Raw genomic sequence first — 24405 nt, 5'->3', positions numbered from 1 at the left:
TTTTTCATACAACACTAAAGTAGCCTTTCCTTGTGTACGAAAACCTGAACTGAGAAAATTTGGAGAAGGCTTACCTTGGCAATTCTCTTTTTCGCGAGTTAACGTGGAGAGTACATAAAAAACCATTTTGCTGCCGTGATATCATTCTTATGAAATCGGAAAACAGCAATTGGGTTTTGCGTGAACTGCCAATTGTTCTGATTTAGTGCTTAAAAGTGGGTTTTACGGGGGGGAAGGGCAGGGCAAAAGCAAAGCTTCCTGCATCTGTGCCTAGAAAGCATAAGACAAGCAGAAAACCTCTCAGACCCATGCTTTCTATGCATGGGACAAGCAGAAGTTGGGACAAACCCTATGCTGCAAGTTTTGGAAAAAGTTGGTAGTGGATAGCATTCAGCTTCTTGAAAATATGTATTTTAATAGCAGCTGCTTTCTAGCTGTACTAGAGATACACTTGAAAGTTTGCGTGGACACAGATTTCAGAAGCCAGCAAGGTAGCTGAAAAAAATGTCTCACCTCTTCCTATGACTAGAATTTTTCTAAGGTAATACAGCGGTACCTCTGTTGTTGAACGTAATCTGTTCTGGAAGAACGTTTGACTTCTGAAACATTCGACAACCGAAGCACAGTGAGCAGTTGGCAAATTTAATTGAGAAAATTGAGGAACGTGCCTCAGAAGCCGTTCGACTTCCGAGGCACGTTCGAAAATGGAAGCATTCACTTCCGGGTTCCGAAACGTTTGGCTTCTGAGACACTCAAAAACCAAGGTACCACTGTATTATGTAAAATAGCAAGTATTCAAATGTCATCTGCTTGAATTCATGCAGGTAATTCTGCTATCCTTGGGGATATAATTTGGATAATATGGAGCTCATGGTTACAAGGAGTCATAATTTGATGTAATTTGTCAGGAGGCCTACCTTTTTGAGTTATAGTTTCTCTCCTGCATCTAAGGGTGTCTAGTAAGGCAGCACATGATCCAAGAGGTAGAAAGTTGCAGAAGACTTGAATGTTCCTTGTAATGTCACACTGTGTAGCACAGCAGACCAGAGCAGCGAAACATCTTGGGGGAATCCTAATGCGAAAGTGTTAAAATTAATTCCAGACAAGTCTGGAAATAAAAATCAGTGGCACAGCCTTTATCAAGATTTCAAACAATATGCATATTATTTATTAGACACATTTTTGGTACAGTATTTTATGAGGGTTGCGAAGAGCATTTTATCAACTGCAGCACACTGACCAATAACTCTTCAGTTTATAATAACGCTGAAACTTTACTCTTTCAGCTCTTGGCGATGTGTTCAGCTACATGAGCAACATAAAAAGGATTCAACAAGTTGTACTTTTCAAATCCTTCAAGAAAACCTAAAGTCCCATTCATATAAATACATGTGTGCAGTGTATATATTTACAATAAATATATGTGTGCAGTGTATATATTTACAGGATGTGAACTCTCTCTCTCTCTCTCTATATATATATATATGAATGCTGTGTCAAAGTCCCCCCTAAGCAGGTTTTCTTCTTCATTTAATACATTTTCCTAATCCATAGGCTCAGGGTGAATTGCAGCAGCTTGTCATCCACTAGAACTTCTACATTTTTTTATCCCACCTTTCCTCTAAGAAACTCAAGAGAATCTCTTGTCCTCTCTCCCTTTGGCCTCTCAACAACCCTGTGAGGTAGGTTAGGTTGAAAGATAGCAGTTGGTCCACAATCCCCATAAGGGTTTCATTGGTGAAGAGGGATTTGGAATCCAGCCTCTGCTAATAAAGCGCACTATCCAGCCACCACTTCTGTATCTGCTAAGTGCTACAATGCACAGAGTAGCAGTAGTCGTAGGACTAGCTTCTGGTCTGCCTCTACAGTTATTCTGTAGAAAAAGTCCAGGTGAAAAGATTAAAAGAACATGGCCCTTCATTTGAGGTGGCACAGCTGAGAGGTGCTGCAGTGCCAACTATTAAAGGAAGCAAAACAAAAGAGCACTGCAAGATCATGAGCGAAAGGCAATATTTAGAGCTTTGGTGAGCCAATGTTACACTGCATTTTCAGGAAAGCCTTGGAAACATTGCTGCTGAAGAATCTAGTCCTTGCCACTCCTCAACATTTGGTTGATAGAAGTGGGAAGAGACTTTTATAAAATCCAGTTACTGCTCTGCAATTTAGGGCTCAAAGTGCGGTTCCATCCTGTTTCTTCCCCCAGCCAAGAACCATGTTTTCCACCTCATCAACCCTCATCAGTGTCTACTTCACAGACTGTTTAAATGGCTGAGAAAACTATGGCTATCTTGGTAAAACACTTCCTCTTAAGGAGAAGGAAACTCTGCGTTGTTGTCCTCTCTCTGTGTGTGGCCCTTTGAAGCAACATCCAGGAGCGTGGCTTTTCAGAATGCTGTCTCTGCTGTGAACAACTTGGTTCCTCTCATGCCTTTTCAAGAAGCATCCTCTGCTATCGTATCAATCATCTGCAGCAAATCCTGAAATGTAGGGCGTCCCTCCGGTTTCTAGAAATTAATAGATACCATTATTGTGAGCTGTCGATTCTGATTAAAACAATATCTTTATTAACACAACAACAAAAAAGCAGGTAAAAGCTAATAATTCAGTAGTAGAGAGGATTGCTCCACCGCTGCCACCTTTCCATGAATTCACCTGGTGTACTGCTCAGATGATCACAAATAATTGGGGGGGGGGGGGGACAATAGCAAATGAATAAAATAAATATTTTCAAAATAACATTAGAGACCTTCAGCCCAACCTGAGTTACAGAGGGGAAATAAATGGGTAAAAAGTATGGGGATTTTTATTTTTTAGAACAGAGAGTGAAGCAAATAATTTCTCATTCTTCACTGCTATTACTAAATCATATAGTCCATCCTCCAACTAAGCCCAGACTTTAGAAGTATCAGGATGAATTGGCTAACAACGATAAAGGTTTTATTTTGTTAGAGGGAAATTTTTTGCATGTATCTGATGTAAGCAATTCTACTTAATTCCCCCCCCCCCCAAAAAAATTGAAGGTGCAATGTCCTATAACAAGGCCAGTCACTTCTTGGTGTCACGGATTCTCTAATTACTTCTCCCTTTCTATTTTTTGATGGCATCTCTCACCTGTGCCTCCAAAGTGATTCCATCAAGTAGGGATTGCTCATTCTTACAATTCAGGAACCATGCAAATTCCACTCAAAAGGCTTGCCCACACTGGAGCATGATGCCCTCCCTGTTTCACTGTTTTACCTTTCCCCCTGTAAATGCAGGGTTCTTTGATCCTGGCCCCTTTGGACTTTCCAATGATTGGGGGGAAATAGCATTTAAAGAGGGGAAGGTCTGGGAAAACCACGGGATGCCCCTACATTAATCGGGAGACAAGTCGGTGCAAATCCAGTTTGCTCCAGTGTACACAAACCCTAGGTCTGTACTAGATTTCTCCTTTTAAATTATATAGAATCTATAGATTTTGGAGTTGGAAGGGATCCCGAGGGTCATCTAGTCCAACCCCCAGCAATGCAGGAATCTTTTTACCCAATGTGGGGCTCAAACCCACGACCCTGAGATTAAGAGTCTCATGCTTTTACCAACTGAGCTATCCTGCCTTCTTTTCTTGCTTTGTTCTTTAGCCTTGATTGTTCTGTGTCTTCATAGTTAAGTATAAAGCATTCCTATATTGTATATCCTAGACAGCATCTTAAAAAGCAGAGACATTACCTTGCCAACAAAGGTCCGTATAGTTAAAGCTATGGTTATCCCAGTAGTGATGTATGGAAGTGAGAGCTGGACCATAAAGAAGGCTGATTGCCAAAGAATTGATGCTTTTGAATTATGGTGCTAGAGGAGACTCTTGAGAGTCCCATGGACTGCAAGAAGATCAAACCTATCCATTCTTAAGGAAATCAGCCCTGAGTGCTCACTAGAAGGACAGATCCTGAAGCTGAGGCTCCAATACTTTGGCCACCTCATGAGTAGAGAAGACTCCCTGGAAAAGACCCTGATGTTGGGCACAAGGAGAAGGGGACGACAGAGGACGAGCTACCAGCATGAGTTTGACCAAACTGCGCCAGGCAGTGGAAGACAGGAGTGCCTGGCATGCTCTGGTCCATGGGGTCACGAAGAGTCGGACATGACTAAATGACTAAACAACAAATATTGTATATCAGGGATCACATGGAGATGTACAACTAAAATATAAGGTACTGTACCTCATGCCAGCACAACAACATCACATCGTAAATATTCTTAGATGCTAACTTTGGCCGAAATAGACGGTGTCCTTGGCTAACCATAGTCACTACTTCATAGTTCGTGTTTGTCTCAAAGGGCATTTTCCCTTCGGTAAATACTTCCCACATGAGAACACCTGAAAAATTAAGAGACACAAAAAGATCGTTGGCTGATTACCAGAGAGATGTTATCTAAACTAGAACATGCATGTATCTGTAGTGGCAAATATGTTAATAGGAAATAATTCCTAGCAAGGTACTTATTGTCTTTTATGCCTGCTGGTCCCAAGTCTTCTAAGATAATTTAGAACTGACACTGGAACAGTAAGAATGAGAATAAGCCATATGGAGAAAAATTAGTTGGACTGAAGAGATAAATTATGTGTAACATCTAAGAGAAGGTTTGATGGCCTATTCATGCAACCATGACTCTCACATGATGCTTCGGCTTATCAGATCTTCAGAAACCCCTCTCAAAGAGTGCTTTGAAAGGGGCTGAGACCCTTGAAGGTAAAAAATGTCAGGTGATTGAGAAATGGCCGGTTCTGCCCACCTGTCAAACCTGGTCCACAAGGGGTAGGTGAGATAAGAATCTGGCCCACTAGCCAAAGTGTTCTCCACCCCAGTTCTAAAGAGTAAATACAAATTATGTGGGCGGTTTGTAGCCAATAGTAATAATACCTCCACATTTAAAATGGAATAAAAACATAGCCACCTTACCAAAAGACCAGACATCTGACTTGCTGCTGAACCTGCTATAATTGAAAACCTCTGGGGGGCACCACTTCACAGGAAACTTAGCACCTGAAGAGCTTGTGTACTGGTCATCAAGCACATACCTAAAAAAGGAAAACGCTATATGATTCCTCCAGTCTGAAACCAGCCCTAGAAGCCCATCAAGAAGTAAGTGTTCACACCTCCATCTAGTGGCTACTTGTAAACTTCACAAACATCATTTGAAAGTATTAACTATGGAACTAATATTTAAACCTGCAACAACTTGTAATCTGTACTTGTACCCGCATTTATTGGTCACATGTATTAGGAGCTGTCAGGAATTTGACAACCGCAACTCTTTGGGTTTTTTTTTTGCAGTTTCAGGTATGCATCTGCTGCAGGTCTCCATCTATGAGTGGAAAGACTTCTGAATCCACCAATCACAATGACATCATCTGACCCCCCCCCCCGCCCCCGGGAGTCTTCAGAAGTCCCTTTCAAAGCTGCATTTGGCTTATGCAGCCTCAGTCTAGGTACAAATTCCAGTCCCCTTGTAATTTTCACACTTGCCCATGCAAAATGCATCCACTTAAATTCCAGGGTCCAGTACCTTGTCATTCCGAAGTCAGACACTTTCACCACCCCTGATTCATTCACTAAGCAGTTTCTAGCAGCCTGAGGGAAAACACAGGCATGTTATTATTTACAGTGACGATACAGCCAGATAAGAATGTGCTAAGCTTAAATTTTGAAAACTGCAACTGTGCAGAGGCAACCCTAAAGGTAAAGGCACCCCTGACCATTAGGTCCAGTCGCGGACGACTCTGGGGTTGCGCGCTCATCTCGCTCTATAGGCCGAGGGAGCCGGCGTTTGTCCGCAGACAGCTTCCGGTCATATGGCTAGAATGACTAAGCCACTTCTGGCGAACCAGAGCAGCGCACGGAAACGCCGTTTACCTTCCTGCTGGAGCGGTACCTATTTATCTACTTGCACTTTGACATGCTTTTGAACTGCTAGATGGGCAGGAGCTGGGACCGAACAACGTGGGGATTCGAACCGCCGACCTTCTGGGCTCTGTGGTTTAACCCACAGCGCCACCCGCATGTAGCACACCTCAAGTGGCTGCCTCAGGTGAAGGCATATTTTGGATGCCATTGAGGGCAGCAGAATGAGAGGCAGGCGTATTTTCAAGGGACAGGAGCTATAGCAAAGATTACAAATAGGGATTGTAGACCTTAACAAATTTATTGCATAATAAGCTCTCGTTGGCCAGATCCCAAGTTCAGCTAGTACTGAAGTGGCTTCCATAAAATACTTAAGCCAACTTGAACATCACAAACTGATATTTGGGGTGGCTAAAAATGGTAGGTAGCTTTGGTGCCTCACTCTCACATGGGGATACACCTGTCTGAAATCAGTCCCCAGTCTGAAAATCTCTTGAAGTTTCCGTATGAAAGCATAAGAAAAAGAAAAGGCTATCTGTTCCCTAATGATCTGAGAGTCAAAATAACATATTTATTAGTTACATTTGTATCCTGGCCCTTGTCCAAAGATCTCAAGTGCCATGCACGACTCCTGAGCAGGAGTTTGGCTACTATTCCAACAGAAAGCAATACTTAATGATGAAGACAAACAATATCAGATGTACCAGGGACTCTTAAATCATTAGTGACTGTATCCTGTAGCCTATGCAAGCATGGGGTAACCAAATGCAAAGAAAACCAGGATACTAGCAGAGATGCCAAAGTGAGAATTTTGGCAAGTGCAACTCATCATGCAGGGTAAAGCATATGCCAGTGGTTTCTAACCAGTGTGCTATGGCACCCTGGGGTGCCTTGAATGATGGTCAAGGGTGCTGCAGGCAACACTGGCCTCTGTTCCTCTTTCTTTCCCTCCCTCTTCTGATGCCCTCTTGTGTCTCTGCCTCCCCAAGGCTTGTGCACCTGTTTATTGCAGCAGTCCTGGTTATAAGCTCTGCAGATGAATTGTGCCTCTGGGAGGGCGGGGGGGGGGCAGCTCAGAGACCAGGGATGGCAACAGTGGCTCCCTGGAGGACTCCCAAGGAGAGGGGAGAGGCTGAGGGAACACTCCACAAGGGAAGGTGTTCAAAAAAGGGTGAGAGGCTGCCAGCTCTGCAGGCAAGGGGTGATATAACTGGGCTCCTGAGCCCCACAGGGGTGCCGAAGAAAGAATGTAGTTGGTTAAGGGAGCCGTGGACTCAAAAAGGTTGAAAACCTCTGGCATATGTTAAGGGATAAGAATCTTGCTTTCCTTTCCCTTTGGTCACTGAGTAAGACAATATTTATAAACCACCAGAAACAGTGGCATTTTGAACAGTTTCTTTAATAATTACGTTTTCTACACGAAGCAAAATATAAAGACTCTTCAGTATATTATTTACCAGATCTCTGTGAATAAAGCTGTTTCTCTCCAGGTACTCCATCCCTTCACAAACATCCTGGCACATGGTCAGCAGATGGTCTTTTGTAAAGTGTCCACGTCTTTGCCGAAGGTAATTCAGAAGGCAGCCGTGCTCCATGAACTCTGTCACTATGTAAATAGGTCTCTGCTGGGTGCAGACACCATACAGCTGGACTAATTTTGGATGCGTCAACTTCCTGAAAGGAATTAAAATCCATATATTTAATTGCTTCTGCTGAGCGACCAGCTGTCTTTGGCCATTCCCTAAAGCTGCCCGAACTATTTCTATCCCAGCTGGTCATTTATAAGACTTATCACTATGACTTTTAAGAATTGTGTCTGAGTTAGTTTTTTCCTACTCCCTCCATTTGCTTTTTCGTGCACATCATGTCTAAAAGACTGAGCTGAGGGTTTGACTCCTCATATTTGTGGGACACTATGAGAGTCTTTTTTAAATTATTTTTTAATTATTTTATTTATTTTGACAAAGTAATAATCATAAATAAATAAGAATAAAAATGTGCACCCCACCACCAAGACCATTCTATTGTAACTATCCAAGCTTCCAATTTCAACACCTCTTGCGATGGTTTGACTCCTTTCCATTTTAACAGAACAAATTCTACAAACACCCTCCATATCTCCTCAAAATAATTTCTCCTGCTTAGTCCCCATCTTACCTTAATGGCACAAGTTAATTTATCATTAATAGCTATACCCCACACCTCTTCATACCATTCTTCTATTTTATATTCTGCCTGCCCCTTCCTCTTCCCGGCTATAATAATGCGTGCAGCTGTCAATAATTTTGTGAACAAGTCCTTCATAGCCTGCAAACCTTCCACTCCATCGTAAATTGATAATAATGCTACCTCTGGACGTTCAGTCAGCTCTAACCCAGTGATTTCTGTTATCTCCTTAAAGACTCTTTGCCAGAAAAATTGTACACATTTAAACCCCCACCACGTGTGAACATAATTCCCTGTTCCCTGGCATCCCCTCCAACAAAACACCAAATATACTCCGAGAGCTTTTTCAGCCAAAGGGTGGAATAAAAATACTGTGGTACCTCGGGTTAAGTACTTAATTCGTTCCGGAAGCCCATTCTTAACCTGAAACTGTTCTTAACCTGAAGCACCACTTTAGCTAATGGGGCCTCCTGCTGCCGCTGCGCCGCCGGAGCACAATTTCTGTTCTCATCCTGAAGCAAAGTTCTTAACCTGAGGTAATATTTCTGGTTAGCGGAGTCTGTAACCTGAAGCATCTGTAACCCGAGGTACCACTGTACTTTAAATAAATAAGGTAAAGGCACCCCTGACCATTAGGTCCAGTCGTGGCTGACTCTGGGGTTGTGGCGCTCATCTTGCTTTATTGGCCGAGGGAGCCGGCGTACAGCTTCTGGGTCATGTGGCCAGCATGACTAAGCCGCTTCTGGCGAACCAGAACAGCGCACGGAAACGCCATTTACCTTCCCGCCAGAGCGATACCTATTTATCTACTTGCACTTTGACATGCTTTTGAACTGCTAGGTTGGCAGGAGCAGGGACCGAGCAATGGGAGCTCACCCCGTTGCAGGGATTCGAACCACTGACCTTCTGATCGGCAAGTCCTAGGCTCTGTGGTTTAACCCACAGCACCACTTTAAATAAAGAAAGCTGCATGCAAATACCCTAGGGAGAAGATACATAAGGATCGGGCTCTTTTGGGTTTTAAAAGCAAAGCCTAGCACCTGTACACGTTACTTACATCATCACTTTAGCTTCTTCTATGAAGTCCTCTTCGTACATTGCACCTTCTCGGATTGCTTTGATGGCCACTTTATATTGTGCTCTCCATTTGCCAAGGCGCACCACACCAAAAAGGCCGCTGCCCAACTCTCTCATGAAGGTAAGCTCGGCAGGATTGATCTCCCATTTCTCTACAAGGGAGGAAAATAAAACGAAGGTGTTCAGAGGAAGACAATGCTTATGCCCCCCCTGGTTCCCTTTTTCCTTTTCTGAAAGGGACCCAGCCAAAACCATTATCCATCCTTTCCCACAACCAGAGAACTTTGGCACTCGCTGCAGGATCCCCACTTCTCATTCTCAAAGCCTTCCTTAAAAAATGGATAGTTGGGACATCTTTCTCAAAGAAGATGACTCCACAGCAACTGGATCTTCAGGAATCCTCTCCACTCAACAGGTTCTTGTAGTTTTGTTTTGTTTATTAAAAAAATCTAAAACTTTTTATACCTAAGCTCCTAACTTTCTGATACAGACAAATCTTTCACAGGAGACATTTTATTGAGGGCTCGTCAAGGCAGTTTTCTGCTTGACTGACGCTTTCTAGGCAGGGATCCAAGCGGTATCCCCTCTTGTCCCTGCTCCTTTTCCCATGGAAAACCCACTACAGTGGTACCTCGGGTTAAGTACTTAATTCGTTCCGGAGGTCCGTTCTTAACCTGAAACTGTTCTTAACCTGAAGCACCACTTTAGCTAATGGGGCTTCCCGCTGCCGCCGTGCCGCCGGAGCACAATTTCTGTTCTCATCCTGAAGCAAAGTTCTTAACCCCAGGTACTATTTCTGGGTTAGCGAAGTTTGTAACCTGAACCATATGTAACCTGAAGCATATGTAACCTGAAGCGTATGTAACCCAAGGTACCACTGTATTCAGTTCCAAATCAGAGCAAACATCAATCAAGAGAAAACCCAGAGTGTGACTAGAAGAAGGTGTGGATAGGCCCAAACCAACAAAATGTAGATTGTGTACTTTAATCCACTTGCCCCTTCTGAAGCAACATCTCTCATGCTTCTCACACTTGACAGAAGCCAACCCAGCCTTTGTTTGCTAAAATATAAGCACTGCAATCTAGTACTTCTCTGGGCCGCTTGTGTCACTTCTCAAGAAAGCTTCAACCCCTAATGTGTTCGACTATGCTTTTGTAATTTAAGACATTACTCCACATCCCATCTGTCGTTAACATGGTGATTAATTCTTGTTCCAGCATCTTTCAGTCTAGTGCCAATATTTCTCCTTTCCCCCTTAGTCTAGTTACACTCTATTATATTTCAGATGAATTACTGTTGGACCTAACCTATCATAATAATCATAGAGTAGGGGAAGAGTAGATCCTACTATATTGTCCTGGGAAAGGCTATTTTAAGGCCTAAACGAGACACAACCCCAATCACAGGATTGGTGCTTGTGTGTTTGTTTTCTTCTTTGTTGTTGTTTGTTGTTTAGTCGTGTCCGACTCTTCGTGACCCCATGGATCAGAGCACTCCTGTCTTCCACTGCCTCCCGCAGTTTGGTCAAACTCATGCTGGTAGCTTCGAGAACACTGTCCAACCATCTCGTCCTCTGTCGTCCCCTTCTCCTTGTGCTCTCAATCTTTCCCAACATCAGGGTCTTTTCCAGGGAGTCTTCTCTTCTCATGAGGTGGCCAAAGTACTGGAGCCTCAGCTTCATGATCTGCCCTTCCAGTGAGCACTCAGGACTGATTTCCTTAAGAATGGATAGGTTTGATCTTCTTGCAGTCCATGGGACTCTCAAGAGTCTCCTCTAGCACCACAATTCAAAAGCATCAATTCTTCGGCGATCAGCCTTCTTTATGGTCCAGCTCTCGCTTCCATACACCACTACTGGGAAAACCATAGCTTTAACTATACGGACCTTTGTTGGCAAGGTGATGTCTCTGCTTTTATTAGAAGGCTCTTTTCCAAGAGGTGTAGGGAGGGGGCTCTTTTAACTCTTTGTTCCTGTGGCTGCTAGTTGCTCTGGGCTAACATTACAAGTGCCAATGTCAACTTCCCTGGGGCAAATAGCAACCATGGAGGTGAGGATCTAAATCAGGAGCATGGCAGGGGCAAAGAGTTAAAAAAAACCCACCCTTCATGCAGTGGTCCTCATCCAGATTGCCCCATTCCACGGCTGTTATTTAGTCAATTAAAAACAAGCATGTAAGGGCCATCACATGACTGTCATGTCTATTTCATCAACCGTAGGCTTACAGAGTTGATAAGGCTTTTCAGCACTGCAGATGTTGAACTATCCGTTACCAAGAACATAAGAAGATACTCAATTTCAAACAAAATTGCCTCTTTGTTGATTTACAGAATCCCCACACTTTCAAAATAAATATTTTGTTCTGTAGGTGTGTAAACGTACCATAACTAAATCCTGCCGTAGTTGGGGAGGGCTTCACCTTTGGAGTCACTGGGTATCGTAACCTTGTAACAAGACCTGAAAGTTTGGGGGAAATCCATATGGAATTAGGAAGGGTAATAATGTAGTCCTGCTATTATTAGTGCTTACCATGATATTGGGTTGCCATATTTTTGTTAATTAATAATCATTCACTTTGCTGTCAAATATGTTAAGATATCATAAAATAAGTGTTCTCAGAAGCTTAAAAAATTAGGAGCAGCCTGCAGTTAAAAATGTTCAAGGGTATAGAATACATTACAAGGATAATTTGGAACCACAAAGGTTAAAAAAAAGTCAAATAAGAGGGGGAGCACAGGAGGGGTACAGAATAATAGTTTGCTTTCTTGCGCAAATACCAAACGTACAGTATCCAGGGAAAACACCCCAATTATTATTTAAAAACTAAAAGTCTACATCTAACTTGTTTCTCGAGCAGCAGACGACCCCCATGCTGAACTTCAAATTATTTTTTGAAACTGAAGGGAGTTTTAGGGGCAAGGTGTGATAAAGCATGGAATACTACTGTAAAACAAATCCAAAAACCCCACTTGGGTACGCAGGGTTCATCTGGACTTCCTTTCAGATCGCATTTCTAGGCACACATCCACACTTTCCCCAGCACTTTCCCCATGAAAACCCACTCTTTGCTGCTGAATTGGAGCAAACAACAATCCGTGGAAAACCCAAATTGCCATTTGTTCCGATTTAGCATTAAAGAGTGGGTTTTCCTACAGAAAGCGGCAGGGGTGGGGCGTGCTTGAAGACAGAGCTTGAAAATGCAGACCTATGCAGGGGGCAACAGGCTCTCTAGCTAGGAAGATGTACTTGTCTTCCGAAGTTATGCAACTAGATTGTTAAGCAGCATTCAATCAAGTGATAAAAAACTTGGACTCATTTACCTGCAGCGTTGTGTTTATGATACTCAATTAGCTCAGGAATGGAGTCAAATAAATGTTTTTCAGCTAGGTAGTACTGCTTTTGTGATGTCATCGTTTCTTTTATATGGTAGTGTCTTATTCCAGATAACCCTTCTCTAAAAATAACAATAAGAATAATTTGGTTTTTCATTTACTCTAGACATAATTATGTTACGTATTTTGCTAATAAAGTATTTTACTAAAACATTTACAAGTGTTTTTCAATCAGTAGAGTAACTGAGGCACAAACTTTGCCCTGAAACTGTTAACTGAAGTGAGCTGCTAAAGAACAATTACAGTCTTTGCCTCTTTTGTTCACAACGATTGTGAAAATGCAGCTACAGTAGAAGTAGGCAGGTAGCTTAAGCACAAGCACTCACACATGTGTGAGACCAACCCTACAAGCTAGTAAAGTTATTTAGTCTACCCCAGGCTTGTAATACCAGCATTTTAAAAATTCAAATTGAGGGAGAAGGAAGAATAAAAAGCAACATTAAAGAAAACAAACAAATACATTTCTTGTGAACTTTACAGCTATATATATATTCCTAATGATAGTTTATAATAATAATAATAATAATAATAATAATTTATTATTTATACCCTGCCCATCTAGCTGAGCTTCCCCAGCCACTCTGGGCGGCTCCCAATCAAGTGTTAAAAACAGTACAGCGTTACATATTAAAAACTTCCCTGAACAGGGCTGCCTTAAGATGTCTTCTGAATGTCAGGTAGTTATTTATCTCTTTGACATCTGATGGGAGGGCGTTCCACAGCAACTTTATGTAAGTGTATCCTTGGTATGTGCAAAGGCAATGCACAGGATCCATTCTGAGGCTGTTCACTTAAGTTCCTCGTGAAAATGGAGGCGAGGGGCTGAGGGGCTGCCTCACAGTTTCATGGGAATCTGAGGTCAGCAAACGCCAGCCTTTACAGATGTGGATGAGACTTTGGACTGAAGTTGAGAGAAGCTCTGACTTTAATGCGGGTGGTCATATAGCCCATCAGAAATTAATTTAGAGACTGTTCCCACCTTCTTAATTATTCTAAACTTCCATTACCAAAGAAGAGACCAGTTCCAACTAGCTAGAATAATAAAACCAATCCTAGGACATCATTTGATCTAATTTAGTTGACGCAATGACCTGTTTGGATAATTGAGTGGAGGCACGCGTTTCAGCTTACTTCTACAGAAAAGGTTTGATGATAAAATATGTGTGATTTGTCTTAAATGAGGAAGCCAGATGTTTATATGCATACAAGCAAGAAATCGTCAAGGGGGGGTATAATCTGTGGATTGAGCAACTTACCCTCCAAATTTTGCATAAAGGGATACTGTATATAACCCTGGTTGACTAGAGTCCCTCACCATGAAACCACCTTCTTTATCCTAAAATCCAATAAAAAAAATGAAAACTTCATTCATCAAGCTTTTCCTATTTGAATTATTTATGATTCATTCAAGCATATGAAATAAAGTTGGTTTAAGTTTTTATGTTGTACTTGGAAACATTATAAAGCAAATGCTCACTTCATTTCTTAGGAGTTGTTCAGCTTTGCTTCTGTTTAGATTTCGACAGTACCATCTAAAGAGAAAGGAGGGAAAATAAAAAGCTGTAATATGTTAGGCTGCTCACTTTGGATGTGACATGGAACAGATCCAGTTCAGACATCCTGCTGATCCCTTAACCATGCTTAAGAATTTGGGAATAGGTTATGAGCTCCTTCGTCCATGCCATTATTCTCTCTTCTGTGTTTATTCCCTATAAATGCATACAGAAATACACACACCACATTTCTGTTTACTACGGTTTAGTGTTAAATATCTGCATTGTTAAAAAAATATTGATGCTAACCGGATTCTCTCTCAGTTAATAAAGGAGCATGATTAAGACAGACAAGGAAAATGTGTGGAGCTCAAACCATGAACTGCTTTTAATATCTTAATCATGGTAAATAAAATAGCGGCGTTATGTCTGTAACAAGTCACAAGGAGTTCTGAATTAGCTTTATTTCCTTGTGATGTGTACTCATATATGCATATATCAATTTTTCTTAATGTAAAATGTGAAGTGGCCCTTAGCTGCTCTACTGTGTTGATTTTCTGTGAATAAAGAGGGTAGGTATCAGTAGGTGTTTTACAGAACAACAGCTTTTATGAAGTTTTGGAACCAGTCAGGAGTGCTTTTTTAAATGTTAGCTTACTCTCAAACTGGTGAATGAAGAATACTGTAGAAGTGTATGTCAGAGCTCACTTGATTCAGCCAATTATTTTTATTCAGTTGCCAAAATACATACATACAGAATTTGCTCCTGGGTACTACATTTAAGTATTTACTTACTCATATTGATCTAGACTGTTGGACTTCTTTCCTGTTACATAGTTGCTTGGAATATATCCTTTGCTTCTAGAAGTGACCAAAAGAAACCCATGCTTAGAAAACACATATTATAACAATGTCAGAGTAATAAACTTGCATTTATTTATAAATTCCAGTCATCTATCTAGCCCACACAGGGTATTCAAAGCAATGCACAGGATAATAAAGAGATATATATAGATTATATATATATATATACATGCGGGTGGCGCTGTGGGTAAAACCTCAGCGCCTAGGACTTGCCGATCAGAAGGTCGGCGGTTCGAATTCCCACGGCGGGGTGCGCTCCCGTCGTTCGGTCCCAGCGCCTGCCAACCTAGCAGTTCGAAAGCACCTCCGGGTGCAAGTAGATAAATAGGGGCCGCTTACCAGCGGGAAGGTAAATGGCATTCCGTGTGCTGCGCTGGCTCGCCAGATGCAGCTTGTCACGCTGGCCACGTGACCCGGAAGTGTCTGCAGACAGCGCTGGCTCCCGGCCTATAGAGTGAGATGAGCGCACAACCCTAGAGTCTGGCAAGACTGGCCCGAACGGGCAGGGGTACCTTTACCTTTATATATATATATACAGTGGTGCCTCGCAAGACGAAATTAATCCGTTCCGCGAGTGTCTTCGTCTAGCGTTTTTTTCGTCTTGCGAAGCAACCCTATTAGCGGCTTAACGGATTAGCGCTATTAGCAGTTTAGCGGCTATTAAAGGCTTAAAGGCTTAGCAGATTAGCTGCTAAAAGGCTATTAAAGGCTTAGCGGCTTAGATAAAGGGGGGGGGAAGCGAAAAAAAAATCTCAAGACTCGCAAGACATTTTCGTCTTGCGAAGCAAGCCCATAGGGAAATTCGTCCTGCGAAGCAACTCAAAAACGGAAAATCCTTTCGTCTAGCGGGTTTTCCGTCTTGCGAGGCATTCGTCTTGCGGGGCACCACTGTATGTATATATATATATATATATATATATATATATATATATATGGTTGCTTTCAACATACGTATTAGTGCTACTAACATTTTTCTCATTATAAATCAAGAAATTAATGCAAACTCTTATTCCCAGCATCTTTTAAAATATATTCTTTATAGCATGTTGAAGGTGCATCAATCAAATTCTGGATCCATCTATTTAATCTTCATGATAAACACAGAAGGCAGCATGTTGAATGGAGCACTTATTACACATATTACACTTTTGCTGAAGGAACTGGTACAGTGGTGCCCCGCAAGACGAATGCCTCGCAAGACGGAAAACCCGCTAGATGAAAGGGTTTTCCGTTTTTCAATGCGCTTCGCAGGACGAATTTCCCTATGAGCTTGCTTCGCAAGACGAAAATGTCTTGCGAGTCTTGAGATTTTTTTTCGCTTTCCCCCCCTTTTTCTAAGCCGCTAAGCCTTTAATAGCCTTTTAGCAGCTAAGCCGCTAAGCCTTTAATAGCCGCTAAACCGCTAATAGCGCTAATCGGGTTGCTTCGCAAGACGAAAAAACCGCTAGACGAAGATACTCGCGGAACGGATTAATTTCGTCTTGCGAGGCACCACTGTACATGCTCAAGGTCTGGTTGCTAACACACAAAGCCCTAAATAACTCAGGACCAAGTCATCTGAAAGACCACCTGTCCCTTTATAGATGCTTAAATCATCTGGGGAAATTCTACTTGTGGTACCACACCCTGCTGAATATGATAGGATAGTGACCTGAAAGCAGGTATTTTCTGCTGTTGCCCCTATACTATGGAATGCCCTTCCCTCTGCCCGTTAAGTTGCTTCAGATATATTGGAAATAGATCTCTTTTTCTCCAGGATTTCCCTGACCCATACGATCAGACTCTGTTTTATGTGTCTGAATCCCTGCTTTTCTACTACTGTTCACTGTTTTATGCTGTATTTTTATTTTAGTGGTATTATTTTTATGTTTTACATCACTTAGGAGATTTTAAAATATTAAGCAGTAGATAAATGGAAACCATGGACACATACGCCCCTCCCTCCGGAGACATTTTTGGTCGTATCTGGAGACGCCGTTCCCTGACATTTGTGCCATAAAGGTAAAGGTAAAGGGAGCCCTGACCATTAGGTCCAGTCGTGATCGACTCTGGGGTTGCGGCGCTCATCTCGCTTATTTGGCCAAGGGAGCCGGCGTACAGCTTCCGGGTCATGTGGCCAGCATGACTAAGCCGCTTCTGGCGAACCAGAGCAGCGCACAGAAACACCGTTTACCTTCCCGCCACAGCGGTACCTATTTATCTACTTGCACTTTGACGTGCTTTCAAACTGCTAGGTTGGCAGGAGCTATAATAAAAAATTATAGTTTGTTTGTTTGTTTTAAAAAGTTTCTGTGCTTCCAGAAGCTTCAGGCCAATGCCTTACGAAGATATACAATCTCTAACTATCATTCTAGAGAGCAGCCAAAGTGGTAAGAACAGCAGTTATAGATCATTATCACTTTATCAGCCATTGAAGGGAAACTACAGGATGAAGAGCAGAAGATCTTCCCTCTCTTTCGCATGTGTATTGCAAGCAAGGAGTAGGGTGAAGGAAGCTCCCTTCTGCATCATGTGATAGAAGTCTTCTTTGTGCCAGCGCATCAGCAAACATGAATCCATTCTTAAGTGGTGGCTGCCTTCAGGAAAGGTCCTGGAATGCATGCATGCAAATGTGTACCCAGGCATGCTGGCATACAACCTTTGGAGGGGTGCTGGCTCTTGAGCGAAAAAAAGGTTGGACACCCATTCACCAACAATTAAAATGTTAGTAAAGGCCATCATAATGCAGTTACATCTATTGGAATCATTGTACCATCCATTTCTGGCAGTATTAAAAAGCTGAAATAATGGTCACATTCCTTTGTTGTTGTTTAGTCATGTCCGACTCTTCATGACCCCATGGACCAGAGCATGTCAGGCACTCCTGTCTTCCACTGCCTCCAGCAGTTTGGTCAAACTCATGCTGGTAGCTTCGAGAACACTGTCCAACCATCTCGTCCTCTGTCGTCCCCTTGTCCTTGTGCCCTCCATCTTTCCCAACATCAGGGTCTTTTCCAGGGAGTCTTCTCTTCTCATGAGGTGGCCAAAGTATTGGAGCCTCTGCTTCAGGATCTGTCCTTCCAGTGAGCACCCAGGGCTGATTTCCTTAAGAATGGATAGGTTTGATCTTCTTGCAGTCCATGGGACTCTCAAGAGTCTCCTCCAGCACCATAATTCAAAAGCATCAATTCTTCGGTGATCAGCCTTTTTTATGGTCCAGCTCTCACTTCCATACATCACTACTGGGAAAACCATAGCTTTAACTATACGGACCTTTGTTGGCAAGGTGATGTCTCTGCTTTTTAAGATTCCTTACCCGTATTTATCTCTTGCTTTCCACCAGTGAATGTCATTTTTTTCAAGAATGGTATATTCTTGACCTCTTTCCAGTCTCAAGTCATGAGGTTCCGTGGGCTGAAAGTCATACATGGCTACTACTATTTCTTCCTCTTCCTCCTCTTCTTCCTGGGGAACAGGGGGTGGGGGCCTTCTCTGAAAATGAAACAAGGTATTAGAACTATTTTCACTTACAGATTCTAATCGTTATATTTAATTAAGGTTATTGTTATAGGTCTGGTGGGAGGGCTAAATGCCTGGGTTTAATAAACGTCAGACTTTAATTGGAACTGGTATGTTAAAACAGGATGTCATATCCTTCTGACTTAAGACATATCATTGGGTCTTGTGTGAGACCAACTACAAAGTCCTTGGAATTAGCATGAGTAAAAACTAATTAAGTCAGGCAGACATCTTAAATGGAGACACCTCTTAATCCTAGAAAATTAACATGAGTTAATTGTTAATTAAGTCACAACCAATTTCCTTGGGAGGAAACCTTGTGGGGGGGACGAGCCATTAAGACAACAGGAGGTTAGCACAACTGTGTTACAAAAGACCTGGGCTTAGGTTAGCAAGTTTAGAACAGGTAGGATGTAGGGGGGGGGGTTGGGGGGGAGGCAAGCTGCAGGGTGTGGGTGTTAGGTTGCTAAGAATTGGCTTGGGAGTTTTGACAGAAGAGACAGAAACCTGTTTGCACAGATCTAGCATAAGCATATGCCTTTGAATACTAGCATTTGTATGGAAATACAGCGTACTGATCTGAGTAGAATAATTAAGCATAGCATATGGTACAGCACATGACAGTTAGGGTATAATGATATGTTGCCTCAGCAGATACATGTTTCCAAACATGTGTATGCTGAGTCCATTAATAATAATAATAAATTTTATTTATACCCCGCCCTCCCCAGCCAAGGCCGGGCTTAGGGCGGTTAACAAACAATAATAAAAACAAGTTGAATGAATACAACTTAAAAACAAGATTAAAATACAACATTAAAACATTAAAAAGCAGCCTCATCAACAGGAGGAGAAAGGAAAAAGAAAGAGGGGGAGGGAATCAAATTGACTCCAAGCCAAAAGCCAGGCAGAACAACTCTGGCTTACAGGCCCTGCGGAAAGAAATCAGATCCTGCAGGGCCCTGGTCTCATGAGGCAGAGCATTCCACCAGGCCGGAGCCAGTGTTGAAAAGGCCCTGGCTCTGGTTGAGGCTAATCTAACTTCCTTAGGGCCTGGGACCTCTAGGGTGCGGCTGTTTATGGACCTTAAGGTCTTCTGTGGGGCATACCGGGAGAGGCGGTCCCGTAGGTATGAGGGTCCTAGGCCGTGGAGTTGGAGCTTTTATCCGGACCCCCATTGGATTTGGATTACCTATATTTCAGGTTGTATTACAACCTGAAATATATAGTTCCAATTATAATAGTACAGAACTGAATGTAAGTTAAAAGCATAAGACAACCCCTGCTGAATCAGACCAAAGACCCATAAAATCTTACAGTGACCAGCCAGATGCCAATAGGAAGCTCAAGCAGTACCTGAGCACAACAACACTTTTTTACTTGTGATCCACAGCAACTCAGAGATAAACCACCTCTGATACTGCTGGTAATACAGCCATCAGACTAGCAACCATTAACTCTTATCAGCTATAGCTCCTTAGTGCTCTGAATTCTCTCCTTACCTTACTTTTATCCGGCATTGACGGAGGCAAAGTCTTCATACCTAAAACAAACCATAGAAATCACAGAGTCTGAATTTAGAGGTATCTGTTAAAGGCTTAAGTATGTAACATCAAGATTTTTGAAAGATCAGAATGGTTGCACTTCCCCTAATCATATCATGCTGCTGATTGATTAACCATTAGAAATGGTTATGGATTAACCAACACAGATGAAAGCGAGCCACAGGATTTCATGCATTCTCCCCCCCCCCCCCACTTCTGATGTGCAAATTTTCCACACTGGGTCTAACCCATTAAGTTAATTTGGCATCAACATTAACCATCATTGTGGTTCAAAGCAGAATCTGAAAATGTTTATGGTGACATTGTATGGTGTAGTGTGCTGAACATGCTGTCAGAAGAATTGTAGAATTGTAGAGTTGAAAGGGACCCCAAGGTCCCTGAGACCCCTGGGTATACAATGGTATATAAATTCAATTAATAATAATAATAACCACCACAGGCAGAAGCATTTAAACAGGAATAGGAACCTTTATGGAGGTGGCAGCAATCACCCTGGTTATAGTATGAGTCTAAGTAGGTCCATAAATAGTACACAACAGGGATGACCTTAAGGTAGATTGGGATCTGCTGACATATCTCTGGGTGATTTGCACAAGACTGGCAAGACTGGCAATTATTAAACACAAGGGTTGCCAAAGCTGCATCCTTATGCATGGCCACAAAGTCTACGAACCTTGCTGCTCACAACTGCTTTCATCAGAGGTACCGTGTACGATGCCATGGACCCAGCACAAGCTGCATGCATGTGACATTATGCACACGCATTGCGCACACATCATCGGGAGGAGGCTGAGCGCAGAGCCCAGTGAAGCACAGTTTCAGTGGAGGCAGGGGGCTCCTCCTCTCTCGTGTTCAGGAGAAGCCAGCCACTGAAGCCATTCTGCTCTTGGCTCCACGCTCAGCCTCTTCTGTCCCTTCAACAGATATGAGGGAAGAAGTAGTAGTAGTAGAAGAAGAAGAGGAGGAGGAGGGGGGGGGGAGTTTGGATTTGATATCCCGCTTTATCACTACCCTAAGGAGTCTCAAAGCGGCTAACAATCTCCTTTTCCCTTCCTCCCCCACAACAAACACTATGTGAGGTGAGTGAGGCTGAGACTGGCCCAAGGTCACCCAGCAGCTGCATGTGGAGCAGCAGGAAATCGAACCCGGTTCACCAGATTACGAATCCACCACTCTTAACCACTACACCACATGCTATGGGGCGAATACACCTCAGCCTCATAGAGTTGGTTTCTTGGCTTTCATTATAAGCTGGCAAGGATCATTACCATCTACCTGCCTCCAAAAGTACATCGAGGGACACACTTTCCATTTCCTCTTTCATTTTTTGAAAGTTCATATTGGAACCAGAGCAGCTGAACATAAAGAGAAATAACTGAGAGGAGAGGAAGGGGAGCAATCTGGGAGGCTGCGGGGAGGGAAACCGAAGAGATGGGATAAATAAAAAAAATTAAAAATTGTCCATTAGCACCTTAGAGATCAACTAAGTTTGTTCTGGGTATAAGATTTTGTGTGCATGCACACTTCTTCAGATACACACAGGTGGGGTTAGATTCCAACACAACAGCAGCAACTAAAAAGCTTCCCCACAACCACATTAAATTGCTGAAGAAGAACACTTGGCCTGGTGAGCTTGGTTCTGATACGGATCAAAAAGTCTTGGGCTGAAAATGTGCTCAGAGCTTTTGACTCTTAATTCTTAGTGTATGTCTACCTACCTGAGCCACTAGTTTGCAACCTAGGTCCAGTTGGTGTACTTTAGGGTTCCGGGATATAAGGGTGCAGATTGTACAAGCCTGAAGTCTGGCTACCCTGGTACAATGAATACAAGCACTTACCGTTTTCAAAGAGGTTATATTTTTCACATCCAGGCGCTAATTTTTCTGTTTGTCTGCAGCACTGGTAGATTCCATCTGTCCAGAATTTAGGGTGGTACTTAACCATTATATTATTGTTGTTTTTTATTTCTACAAAAAAGAAAAATGCCAACATTTCAGGCCAAAATGCCATGTTTTGTTAGTAATTTAATCTTCTAGCTTCAGCACTGTTAATATTTTAGCCTAAGGGAACCATACTTATTGACACATCTCCACTCTTCAGAGATTAAGTACACCGGAACATGAAAAACGCCACCGAAATATAAAATATCTATGCAAACAGGCATTATTCAGACATTATTAAAAGTCAAATGATCTACCATATCATTAACGACCAAATCATCTATGGTAAAATGAAGTTTTGGGCTTTGCTCTGAGTACTTCCTTATTTTGGGATACATTTGTGTGGGATACAGTTCTATTTTTATTTTTTTATTTTTTTGCTTTGCTGCTCTCATAATCCAAAACATAGTAGATAAAGTGGGGATTCTACGCAGTCAAAGACCTTAAATTATGCCTCAACCTCAACTTGAAATTTATACTGAGTTTACATCAATTTAACTATCACGGTTTCTCCCAATGAATTCTGGGAATTACAATTTAGTCAGGCGCTGAGAGTCCTCCATTAGAGATTCCTACTTCCTTACAGGCCCACATACAGGCCCTTACAGGCCCATTCTTAGGATGGAATTAGATGTTACTCAGCACCATAGCACTGGGAGTCCTATTTTGGCCCCATAACATAAACATGGGGCAACGACTGGTAGGGGAACTACAAGAGAAAAAAATAAATGGGTAGAGGTGCTTAATTCCTTGTCCACTGATTCTCTCCTGCAAATACTTTAAAAAGAATTCACTGGGACAGTCTTCAAGATCATAAGAAGACCATAAGACGCCTGCAGGGAAAATGTTTGCCCTTGAAGAAGGCATTTGCTGGTAGACGCAGGAAGGGTTAAGCAGCTTGTTATCTCCTGCATGTACCATGCTCCAACATTAGCATTAACCAGAAGGGAAGTGTTTAAGGAAGATGCATTTGATGGTATCTAGATCTATTCTTAGGGTTCCCAAGAAGAGGGAAATAAATGTTGAAGATGTTGAAATATTATTTCTTATGAAGACATGACTTGTACTAGTAGTTATGATGCCCTTCTCACTGTTCTACCCCACATAGTTTTCAATTGACTTCTCCTCCCTCTCACCAAGAAATATATCACTAGACGCAAATTGCTATTTTCTGTTTTTAAATAATGGTGGCTGGGGATGCATCAGTATGCACATGTGAGAAAGTTCTTTGTTAGCCTTTTCGATCAGGGTTCTTTCCTTCTCTCCACTCATATGCAAATGTTATAAACAGCTGCAGTTACCTTCTTTCAAGTTCCTTACCCACTGATCTCTACTGTATGCAGTGGGAGCAAAAATATAAAGTGTGCTGTTTTCATACACAACCTGGAAAGGACGAAGAAGAGAAAAGTTATGATAAGAGTGGCAATATTGGCTGTGCTTTATTGACTACTATACAGCTCATATCTCCTCAATAAGTGCAAAATTGGTGCTTGGGATCCGTAACAGACTGGACCAGTAAACTAACACTCAGTTCTGTCAAGATGAAGGTACTGTTTCTGATTGTCTCGTTCATCTGCCCAGGTAGGTAGTGTTCATCCAAGTTGGTGGCCATCACTACATCTTCTGGGAGACAATTCCATAGTTAAACAAAGTGTTGTGTGAAGTACTTCCTTTTGCCTCTCCTGAATCTTCCAATACACAGCTTCAATGAGTGACCCAAACTTCTCTCAACCTTCTCCTTGCTCACTTTCCCCCTTGAACTCACAAACAGGAAATGTTGTGTTTTTCCTCATAGGGGGGTAGTCCCATCTCCTTGATCATTTGGTTTTCCTTTTCTGAACCTTTTCCAGCTCTGCATATCCTTACTGAGGCAAGGTGTACACAGTATTCAAATTTGTGGTTGCACCATAGATATGTATGGTGCTATTGTGACACTGATATACCGTATCTTTCGCTCTACAAGACACACTTTTCTCCTCCTAAAAAGTAAGGGGAAATGTGTGTGCGTCTTATGGAGCGAATGCAGGCTGCGCAGCTATTGCTGAAGCCGGGAGAGCAAGAGGGATCGGTGCGCACCCTCTTGCTCTCCTGGAGCTGTAGTCCAAACATCTGGACTAGACTTAGTTATTTATGGAGTTGACTGTGTTTTCAACCCTAGAAACTTACCTGAAATGGGTATTTATTTTGACAGGGAATAACTAAAGCATCATTCTTCACGATTTCCACACACTTGATTTTGGAAATGTCAACTGATCCTTTTCGGTACTTTTTCTGCAACATGTCAAACAAATGTGTAATGAGGTCACATTTTTAAAATGCATGAGATTACAGTACAAAATTTCAGAGATATTGCAAAATTCAATTTTATGGGCTATGCCAGAAGAGGGCACAGCACAATTCTTGTTCAAGTGAAACTTAACAACACATTGCTCAATGGCTTTGACATTCCTGAAGGTGGAGCACAAATGCATCATAATTAATGATAGCTGTCAACGACTGCAGAAGACAGAAGACATAGTAAAAAACCCTCAT

General features: G+C 42.3%; 1 protein-coding gene across 5 annotated transcripts in view; it reads right to left on the bottom strand.

Annotated features, from left to right (window-relative positions):
- Nucleotides 1-1135: 1135 nt before the first annotated feature.
- Nucleotides 1136-24405, bottom strand: part of TEC (tec protein tyrosine kinase) — a 75577-nt gene continuing 52307 nt past the window's right edge. For all 5 annotated transcript variants that reach the window (XM_081019982.1, XM_081019983.1, XM_081019984.1 and 2 more), the window contains 16 exons: nt 24040-24144; nt 23175-23256; nt 21772-21900; nt 19871-19911; nt 18166-18341; nt 14802-14867; nt 13991-14045; nt 13770-13849; nt 12442-12575; nt 11504-11578; nt 9103-9274; nt 7337-7553; nt 5545-5609; nt 4938-5056; nt 4197-4354; nt 1136-2504 (listed from right to left, as the gene is read on the bottom strand). In XM_081019982.1, the coding sequence (XP_080876108.1) occupies nt 2433-2504; nt 4197-4354; nt 4938-5056; nt 5545-5609; nt 7337-7553; nt 9103-9274; nt 11504-11578; nt 12442-12575; nt 13770-13849; nt 13991-14045; nt 14802-14867; nt 18166-18341; nt 19871-19911; nt 21772-21900; nt 23175-23256; nt 24040-24144 (1746 nt within the window). In that variant the 3' untranslated portion in view covers nt 1136-2432. The remainder of the gene's footprint in view (nt 2505-4196; nt 4355-4937; nt 5057-5544; nt 5610-7336; nt 7554-9102; nt 9275-11503; nt 11579-12441; nt 12576-13769; nt 13850-13990; nt 14046-14801; nt 14868-18165; nt 18342-19870; nt 19912-21771; nt 21901-23174; nt 23257-24039; nt 24145-24405) is intronic.

Source organism: Podarcis pityusensis (genome assembly GCF_964106645.2).
Source record: "Podarcis pityusensis genome assembly, chromosome: 9".
Taxonomy (NCBI): domain Eukaryota; kingdom Metazoa; phylum Chordata; class Lepidosauria; order Squamata; family Lacertidae; genus Podarcis; species Podarcis pityusensis.
Note: the sequence above shows the minus strand (reverse complement) of the source record. Positions and strands in the feature narration are given on the sequence as shown.